This window comes from Syngnathoides biaculeatus, chromosome 23 (genome assembly GCF_019802595.1).
Source record: "Syngnathoides biaculeatus isolate LvHL_M chromosome 23, ASM1980259v1, whole genome shotgun sequence".
Classification (NCBI taxonomy): domain Eukaryota; kingdom Metazoa; phylum Chordata; class Actinopteri; order Syngnathiformes; family Syngnathidae; genus Syngnathoides; species Syngnathoides biaculeatus.
Genome location: NC_084662.1, coordinates 6654191 through 6664435, shown reverse-complemented (window position 1 = coordinate 6664435; position 10245 = coordinate 6654191). Strand labels below are relative to the sequence as shown.

The window sequence follows — 10245 nt, the reverse complement described above, 5'->3', positions numbered from 1 at the left end:
TTTTTTTCCCTTAAAAGTATTTCTTTACATTTTATTGAAAAGCTGAGTGTATTTGAGAAAATTATTTTTGAAAAAAAAAAAAGCTACTAATTTCCCCCAAATTTGTGTATGTTGTTTTCCAAAAGCATTTTAATTATTGAGGGAAAATTGTGTGTGAGTGTGTGTGTGACGGTGTGGGGGTGGGGATGTTTTGTGTGTGTGTTTTACATGAATTTTTTGAGTGTTCTTTGGGGGGGGAATGTAATTTTGGAGAAAAAGTTGTATATTTTTGGGTAAATTTTCCATTGTTGAAGTTTGACTTTAAATTTATTTTTTATGATTTAAAAAAACTCAATATTTTGTTTTCAAAACCTGTTTGGTTGTGCTTTTCTTTCCAATTAAAAAAAAAAAAGTTGGGTACGCATTTGCAAAGTGGCCTGAAATCCGATATTATGTGAGGTCCGTGAAGGGAACCCCTCCCGGCCCCGAGTGGCCAGCACGCCCCCGTGAGGTTAGCGGCGGGGGGGGGGGGGGGCGCTTCTGGTCTTCGTCCTCGTCCCGGTCCCAGTCCTCGTCGCCGCTCTCTTTTCCCGACTTTTCCGGATCGTTTTCCAGCCTTCGTGTCGCCGTCGAAGTTGAAATTGAAATTGGGCGCGCCGGCAACTTTTCTTTTTGTTTTTTTAGTTTTTTGATTTTTTTTTTTTGTTTTTGGAGGGGGGGGGGGGCAATCGCCTCGGCGTGTCGTTTTTCGGCCACCCCCGGAGGGTCCCTGGCACTGAGTGGCATGAGGAAGCTTCATCCAAAGTGGACGAGGATTATGTTTTTGCTCTGAGGAGGTGGTGGGGGGGAAAAACGTCACGGGCAGAGTCGCCCCGGAACTCGTCGGCATGTAGCGGGGTGAGTTGGACCGCTTTCTTTTTTCTTGTTGACGCTCGAGCGGGGGGAAAGAGGCCAAAATCATCCCACGGGCATCCCAAACATTGCGACGCCTTCCCGGTCCGGTCCGGCCCGGCTTCCCAGCCCTGTCCGCTACATACTTTTACATGTGACACAACTTTACGTTTGACAGGGAATGGCCGGAGCCGAGGGAGGAAATGAATTTGAAAATGACAAGCAAAAAAGATATTCTGTGGGAGCACAACCACTTTCATGGAATCAGTCTAGAATTCGTTCTCAGTATGACGTTTCTGTGCAGACGAGACCTGGGACTGGTCTCCAGTAAATCCGCCTCAAACGACAGCCAGAGGAGCGGCCTATCACCTGGAGCTTCACCTTGAATTTGGCCCCAAAAAATGGCAGCCAATGGAGCAGTCTGTCGGGTGTGGAATGTGGTCAAAAGTCCACACACCCCATGGAGAAGTCTATCACCTGAAGCTTTATGATCAAAATGACTCTCTCAGCGGGAGCGGTGTAGTCTAACACCTGGCACCTCTTGGTCCAATCAGTGTGAAATGACACACTGTGAGGAAAAGTCCCTTACCTGGAGTGTCAGAGCCAAACTCATTCATAAATATTCATATCAATATCAGCACATTTGTGTGAGGTCAATCAGAAATGATTGCAGAAGAAACGGTCTATTGCTTGGAACTTCATTTGTGAACTCACTCAGAAACGACAGCAACCGGAGAAGTCTATCACTTGGACTCCGTTGCAAAATCGATCGAATACCCAACAGTTCATGGAGTGGTTTATCACCTGGAGCTCCGTGGCCCTCTCAGTCTAGGGTGACAGTTTAAAAATTAAATTAAAAAAAGTCATAGAGCCAAGAGAGTGTTCATTGTGAACTCGGTCAAGCCGTGTCATAAACTGTATGGGGGGGAAAAAAAAAAAAAAAAAAAGACACTGGAAGAAGTTTGCCACTTCGAGCTTTACGCTGAGATCAGATCAAAATAAACAAACACAAAGTCGAGCGAATCATTCACCACTCGACACTTGATGCTAAAATCATCAATCAAAATGACACCTGCACCTTCACATCCAAAGCACTCGAACATATATTTATTATTTTTCTTTTAGGACGTATAACGCTCACCTTTGGAGTCCAAAGTGTAAATTGTACGCGCTACAATTTAGCTGCCGAGTGCACGCGCGTTCCATAAGTCTTTCATGTTTGTGTGCATGTGCACGTCAAAGATGTGTTTGGACATGCACCAATAATTCCCGTCCGCCCTCCAAAAAAACAAAAGAATAAAACGCATATATAGTTGCAGGAGGCGCACGCACGCACGCACGCATCTGGCTGTTTCTAAGATCCAAAAGCAGGCCGTGTAAATTACACGGTACCAGGGCCAGTGGTTTTTGGGGAATATGCAGCAGTTTTGGCGGAGAATTTTAAAGGTCCCAAAAATTCCACGTCTTTAGCGAGGGGGTGAGACTGGTGCGTTGGTGGTGAAGTTGGGGGGGGGGGGTGTGTGTGTGAAAAGTAAAACCGTCAATGGAGCCTGCTTGCGTTTCGACGGACGAGTCGAGACCCGGCCCGTCGTGTCGTACGCGACTTCGCGGGTGGCACGTCGATCACTGCGGCCCCCCTCCGCGATGGTACGACCCCAACGCCAACTCTACGTTCTCATTCGCTGACTCCAGCCTCGCTCACGCATTCAAAGTCACACATACTACAGTGCAGAGCGTGAGGATGGACAGAAATAATTCCCGCACCTTGCGCGTGTCTCGAATTTGATTGATTTTTTTTTTTTAATTTATTTTTGGGGTATTTTATGAAAGAAGTAGTACAGTCGGGCGCACACCGTTCACTGTACCGCTCGGTTCTGGTAGAAAGCGCGACGGAGCAAACAAGTACGGACGGTAGCCGGGCGAACGTCAACAGAAGCGACGTGTTAATGCAAACCAGGCGCCGGCGTTGTAACGTCCTCGCTGTATTTTGCCTGCGAGTGTGATGCGGTTCCCAAGCGGAGGGGGGGGGGGGGGCGGGACGGGAACGACGCCGCTTTTGGGTTGGTGGGAATGTCATGGAAAAAGTGAACAGCGTTGTGGTTTGGCGGCGGCGGCGGCGTGATGGTGTCCCGTCCTCCTGGCTGTTTGCTTTTCCATTCTTCCTCAGAGCAACTGTAACGACATGATAAGAGATGTCGCACATTCTGCCTTTCCCACCGTCTGCCGACTTCCTGTAATCTTGCGGAATGTCCCGGCGCGATCTGTGTTGTTGCGGTAAAACTGCAGCTGGAATTTGCAGGTTTTCCCCGTCAAGGCTCCAGCGTTAACATATTCTATTGATTATTTCAGTCCATCCATCCATCCATCCATCCATTTACTTAGCTGCTTATCCTCAGGAGGGTCGCGGGGAGTGCTGGAGCCTATCCCGGCTGTCGACGGGGAGAACGTTGCAAACTCCACACAGGCGGGTCCGGGATTGAACCCGGGACCTCAGAACTGCGAGGCCAACGCTTTACCAGCCGGTCCACCGTGCCGCCATTATTTGAGTCATTGGATTAAAAAAAATTAAAAATATGAGGTCCAGGTATCAATTTTGTCCACTAGGGGTCGCCTTCTTTGCGACCGGCGGTGCTATGGGTGACTTTGAGTGTGTATGGCTTTAAAAGGCAGGCCATGGCCTGGTGAGTGACGGTAGAGACTGAAAATTTCACACCATGGTTACAGTCTGCGAAATGATCCATTTATCCAATAATCATGCTTCTCAAAATCACAAAATTTGTGATTTTGCCAGTGGGAGTGCCACAAGTCAAAACATTAGGCACACTGTTGGTGCCTTCTGACAAGAGTGCAAGCAGTAGTGCAAAATATCTCCTCCTGCAACCCTTGTGAGGATAAGCGGCTCAGATAATAAATGAATAGGTAAATCAGCAGGGGCCAGTTATTTTATTCCTATTGTGGTGCAGTATTATAATAAAACGTAGTAGCGGAGCATCCCGAGTACAGGCACGCATGTTATTTGCATACGTTTGTGTGCGCGCGATGGATCATGACTAATAAAGTGTGGAAAATTGAGCAGATGCGATTTCAAGCGGCGTTCGCCGTGTGTGCGGTATTGTCATCAAAATACCAATCTCAATAACAATGAACAAGAATTTACAAAAGTGCACAGACGACAAGAGAATAGCGCCGGTTTACATTTGCTGGTCCAATCAAATGCTGTTGCTATGCAGAGTTGTTGAAACGAATGAAAATGAAAAAAGCAGTCGACGGAATCCATTTGGGGTTTATGGGATGGATTTGAACTCATTCCCGATAACGGTTATTGATTAATGTCATGATATGGTTGTAGTAGAAGCTGTTTGATGGATGATAATTATCAAAACATAGCCGATAATTTGTTGTCCTGTCAATAGCGTTTGGCATTGCATATTTTAGCTTTAAGCTGGGGGACTTTGATCAAATATTAATCCTTAAAAGAAAGGTAAATATATCGTATGCTTAAACATTTTATGTCTAAATTGACTGTGAGAGTTGCAAAGTATAAATGTTTAGAATTATTGTTAGATTTATGCAATTTTTTTGTGAATATATCGTATGTTTAAACATTTTGGTCTAAATTTATTTCAATTTAATTCTCTTTTGTTCTTAATGCTGTGTTTGGACTCTGAGCGTTGCAAAGTTGAAATGTTTAGACTTATCGGAGTATTTATGCAAATTTTGGTGATCTTTATGAGTTTGTGGTGCTTATTATATGTTTTCATTGGTGCTTATTATGGTTATATTTATTGTACTATGGTGCTTCGCATTATATGTTTTCATGAGACTGGCAGACCTTTATGAACAGTTTGTTTGAAGATTTCAGTGTGTAAACATGCATTTATCTCTCCATTTTCCTGGAGCGCTTATCCTCAGTAGGATCGCTGGCACGCTGAAGGCTAACTAGGCTAACTTTGGTCGGGAGACTAAAATGTTAGAATGATTCCCCGTTGGATTGAAAACGAATGAACAGACGGTCGGACCGAGCTGTTCGGACCGGCCTGGATTTAAGCCATCGGGGGCTAAGCACTGATCCCGTTTGCTGCGCCGCAGCGCTCATGTGTGACAGAAGGGCAGATCGGGGGTGGGCATCGTCGGTATTTGAGCAACGCAGATCAGATTGATTGAGTTACACATGCTACACTTGTGTCCTCAACTAACGTCTCAGCGGTGGGCGACAAAGCGCCCTTTTGTTGCGGTGGGGGCCTTTTGCGTGGACGTAAACGGGCCCAAAGCGACTTGCCCTCGTGGGAGTTCCGCCGCCCAAGTGCAGACGCGTCCTCGTACGCGTGCTAGCTGTAATAGCCTTACCGTGAGCCGGCATCCGAAGCCAAAAGCTGTTTGCGTATTGTAATCTTTTGGTCTGGACTGGGCAGATGCTCGACTGGTGGGGCAAAAAAAAAAAAAAAAAAAAACAAGAAAAATTGTTTTCAGGCTCATTTTGTAACCCGTTTACGTGACATGCCCGTCAGATGTGCGCTTAACACAGTCTGGGCATCAATTCTTCAACTTTTAAGCTGCTACTTGGCGCTCGCTAGTTAGTATTAGCTTTTTTGGGGGTTGAGAAGACAATTAATAAATTGTGCCAGTTGCTGTTTTTACTCCAAATGAGTTCCCGCGAGACCGAGGGTCAAGTAGCCGAGAATGCTAGCTACTTTCCCGACCGAGCGACATCATGATCATCGTTGTCTGTACGGCACAGATTTCTGCTGCCATCGCTAGAGATTTTCTATAATTAGCTCGAGCAAAGTTTGAGGGGAAAAAAAACAAACCCAAAACATCCAAGGCGATGGTTGATTAATTCCGAGTGACTGCGGGTCAAGTTAAGAACCAAAAGCCAGATGTCTTGCTAGCATCACGGACTTACTTTTCCCCGACAAGCTACATTGTAAGACTTTTTTTCCCCAATGTCGTGCGAAGACATCATTAGGGTTAATCAAATGCTATTTTGTGTCACCCTAAATTATAGTAAGTTGATCATTAATTTTCCCGTAAGTCCGTCAAGCACCCCGTTAAGTAAAATGCGAATCCCAGGAAGACAAACTCACCAACAGTTTGTACACACCAGTCATATAAAAATAAATCAACACAACAAGATAGGAATCTTTTCATGTAAATTTAGCCAAAACTTGCTACAGCGGAAGAGCAAAACAACTTCTCTTCATGCCACAAAATGACAATGTGCAAATTTTGAAATCAAATCTTTAGATAAGCACCGGAAAGTGATTAAAAAAAAAAAAAAAAAAAAAAAACGCTAGCTAGCATTTGGTCTGTCTGTCTGTCTGGCCCGAGTCAGCCGCCGTCACTGATTAGCGGCTCCGGAGCCGCGCTAAAGTGCCGTCTGGTCCCTCGGCTAACCTCGCGCCGTTTTTGCGGCGTGCCCTTGTTAGTGCATGTCCGCGTTTGTTTGCTACGCGGCGAAAGTATGCGACGCGATCGCTGGCGTCACGACGCTTTGTTGGCATTCCTGTCGGTCAGAGGGCCTTCTGATGTTCCGAGCGAGTGAACAGAACCTTTTTTTGTTTGGATTTTGTAGGTTTTGTCAAAGAAAGACAAATAAATACAAATGCTTGAGTCTACTCCATTTTATTCAGGACTCGGGAATACGACGGCAGGCAGGATGACTTTTGGCCACATCGGCGCACCAAACGTTGTTGAGAGCCTCTTCTTGGTCCTTCTTGGTCCGTGTGCTTCCCTCTCGGGTCAGGTGTGCGCTGTTTTCCAACTCGGAGGAGAGAGGAATCTGGGCCGCCGTCCAAGCTGACGATCTTCGGTACGTTTCCAGATCCCGGACAAGAAGCGACACATCCAGTCCATTTCTCCTCCTCCTCCTCGCTGATCACTGGAGCGTTCTCGTTTTGCTTGTTCTTCCACTTTCTGCCATCCTTTTTTCTCATTTTAGAGCTTTTTTTTTTTTTTTTTTTTTTTAAATCCGACCAAATGAACATTGACATAATCGATCAATGTCAAAAGAAATGGAGACGACAGTCCACGAAAATACAATAATCCTTTGTCTATTCCCTGTGTGTAAATTTGAGAATGGATCATTTCTATTGGCAAATGCAAAACAACAAAGTGATAAAAGTAATGAAAGGGAATGAAAATTCCTGGAGTTATGCCTTTTGACCACTAGGATTATTGCAGCAGCTGAGAGGGGAAGAGCCCGAATGCAGTGGCATGCACGAAATGAATTTGATCACAGTCGGCGGGAAACTGGAAACGCTTTCATCTGGCATCGAGCGCGCGTTTATCGGAAAGCTTTGCAACATCAGCTGACTGTTTGTCCTCCTTGCGGATGCGCAGTGGCGGGAAAAAGGGCAAATCTCCTCAAAGTGCTTCTTGAACCTTTTTTGGTCAACGAGGTGAAGACGGACGGAGTTAAGGCCGAGGCGGGCGGGGGGAGGCCTCCCAAACAGGCCCACGTGAGTCTTTCGAAGCACCGTTTGGGGTCCACCTCCACGCGGGTGGACGCCGCGCCCGCTTGTCACCCAAACGTTGCCCGACGCCAGGCGTCAACTGGAGGCTCGAACTGTGCCAGCGATTTGAGTCATTGTTGATCCGCAGAGTTGTCGCTTTTTGCTCTGGAATGTATTTATTGTTATGTACCCCCCACGTGGGTTTCAATGCCGATGTATCGTTAGTTTTGCTCCATAGGAAGCTTCTGACTATTGTTGCGCCCAAAAGAGTGACGCAAACACGAGTTGGCTGCACGTATTGCCCGAACGTATCTTCTGTCCTTCACACGGCGTCAACGCAATTTACCGGTACACGTGCATCGCCTGCAGCCATTCACAATCAGTATTTCCCGTATTTTCCACACTATAAGGCGCAGCTTCAATGACTGGCTCATTTTGAAACGGCGCATAGAACAGATGCTACAGTAGAGGCTGGGTTGCGTTATCCACCTGTTCGAAGGGCGGCACGAAATGCTCAATTTTGATCCAGGTATAAGGCCCACCTGATTATAAGGCGCACTGTCGGCTTTCGAGAAAATGAAAGGTTTTTAGGTGCGCCTTCTAGTGCGGAAAATACGGTACCTAGTAACCAGACAAAAGCACTGAAGTAGACACAGTAGCACACTGACCAGAGAAATGTATGAATGGATGCAGATCGTGACAAATGTTTTGCCCGTTTTGTTGGTTGGACGATCAAAAAGGATTGTGAATCCGACCGGAGGCCAGAAAAACGCAGACGTTGTTGAGCGGCGCCTCGCTGGAGGATGAGGAATGGGTTCGCATTGCCCCTCCAGCAGCTTAGACTGACACGGCTGATTGTACAAAAAATATGGAAAACGTAGACAAACGAGCAGAGGAAAACCACATCCTGGGAGGATGGACCATCGGGAGCAAATGCTTGCAATTTCATGCAACAAATATGACACTTCTCATCAAGACGTGGAATCAATTTGTTCTCGAGATGTTTTCAACACTTGAAATGGATTCGCGATGGGGGGGGGGCGGACCTAAAATATGGATTTATGAAAAAATATTGACCACAGATTTGGGTTTCCGTCTCACCGTGACGATGTAATGCATAACACAATCTTGCCGTTCATCCGTCGCGCCCCCGCTTAGTGGCCGTAATTATTGTATGATGATATTTGGGATTTTCTGACGATTTCTAACACCCCCCCCCCCCTCTCTCTCTCTCTCTCCAACGTCTTAGCACCCGTCCACCTGTCCTCATCCGTCGGGAATGGGCCAGCATCTGGCCACGGAGCATCTGGACTGCAGGCGCCGGTGCGGCCGGCGCGGCCCGAGAGCCGGGGGGGCCGCGGCCCGCCCCCGCCCCCTGTAGCCCTCGCTCCCTTTTCTCGCCTTCTCTTCCTTCGTCGTGACTCTTGAACTCGCGATGCCCTTCCGGCTGAAGCTGCGGCGCACGCGGCGCTACAACGTCCTGAGCAAGAACTACTTTGTGACGCGGATTCGGCTGCTGGACAACAACGTGATCGAGTGCACGCTGTCGGTGGAGAGCACCGGCCAGGAGTGCCTGGAAGCTGTGGCGCAGCGGCTGGAACTACGTGAGGTGAGCCCCCGGCCTCCTCCCGCGCGCACCTTTTTGTTTTGGTTTGAAATTCTGTATCTCCACCAGAACATGGCCGCCACCTCATTGGCCCCCAGTGTGGGCGCGGAACCATATTTGGTAACGTTAGTCAAAAGGGATTGCTCACACATGTGTCATGTGATTTCTCCACATCAAAATGTGGAGAAAGATGATTACAGTACATCGAAATATTATAACGAGTGTTATAAATGTCATGATAAAAGGTCAAAGGTCATTTTTTTTAAAAATACACCCAAGCAAAAGCGACACGGACCAAGTCCGTCTTTTCTCAGGCCTTCACAACGCAGCACAACAGCGGTCCGACGCACAAATGTAAAATGGGCCCACTTGCAAGGAGCTGCTGGGGGCCAGCGTCCGATGCCACGCCCCCCTCCAGACGCAAAATTGACAGTGCGTTTCCAATTATTACGCAAAATGACATTATTGTCTGATGTTCCTAAATAATTGGCAGTTTTCGAACAAGCCTTCCAAGGATGAGAAAAATCTCAAATTGTTGACTTTCAAGACATTTGACAGGAACTGAAAGTACTGTGGTCAGGTATTGATATTTACAGAAATGGAAAGCGATTTCAATGGGAAACATCACAAGTCAAGTTCCATTTTGACGCGCAGCGGACGGAGGACGCTCCGCAGTTCGTACGTTGTGACTTTTTGGACTTTCTGCTTGAATTTCTTTGCGGGATGTCGGAAAAGCGTCCCGGGGTTGCCGTTGTTGACTGCCTTCGTCCATCCTGCCAAATGATTTCATGAATAAAATCATCTTTTCTCAAGACGAAATATTACTGGATGAATTGTGACGCTGCTGCCGAGCATGGACTTTAGAACGTAACGTAAGATTTTCATAAAAATCTGTTTATTTCTTGATGTTTGCGTTCAGTAGGTTTTGGACAACATGGCATTATTAAAATGTGTCACAAAAATGGTTTTAGGGTGCTGCAATGGATTCACGTTATTTCAATTAATTTCAATGGGCAAATGTGGATTTTCATCCATTAATAAATGACAAACGTGGTCACAGAAGAAATTCAAGCGATGAGTGAAGGTGCCGCTGTAGTTGCTGTGCGTGACTGTTCGGACATGTGATCGGCACGACCGGCGAGGTCGACAGAACGGCGGCGTCTAGTCGCACGGTGTTGCTGAATATTAGCCACCGTCCGAGTCGTCGTAATGCGTGCGATGTCGTATCCTTGTCCCGTTGATCTTTACGTTGTACTCCAGCTTCTGGCGCGTTTGCGTGCCAAGGGGATTTTTTTTTTGGGGTGGGAGGTGGCTGCC

The 10245-nt window shown here is 46.9% G+C and overlaps 1 protein-coding gene across 3 annotated transcripts in view; it reads left to right on the top strand.

The window, feature by feature from the left end:
* Window positions 1-495: 495 nt before the first annotated feature.
* LOC133497006 (tyrosine-protein phosphatase non-receptor type 14-like) overlaps window positions 496-10245 on the top strand; it is a 32223-nt gene continuing 22473 nt past the window's right edge. The window contains exons 1-3 of one of the 3 annotated variants that reach the window (XM_061813147.1): window positions 496-876; window positions 6501-6679; window positions 8572-8931. In XM_061813147.1, coding sequence (XP_061669131.1) covers window positions 8758-8931 — 174 coding nt within the window. In that variant the 5' untranslated portion in view covers window positions 496-876; window positions 6501-6679; window positions 8572-8757. Of the gene's footprint in view, window positions 877-6500; window positions 6680-6822; window positions 7329-8571; window positions 8932-10245 lie in introns of those variants that run through there. The other 2 variants (XM_061813145.1, XM_061813146.1) reach the window with 2 other exon arrangements.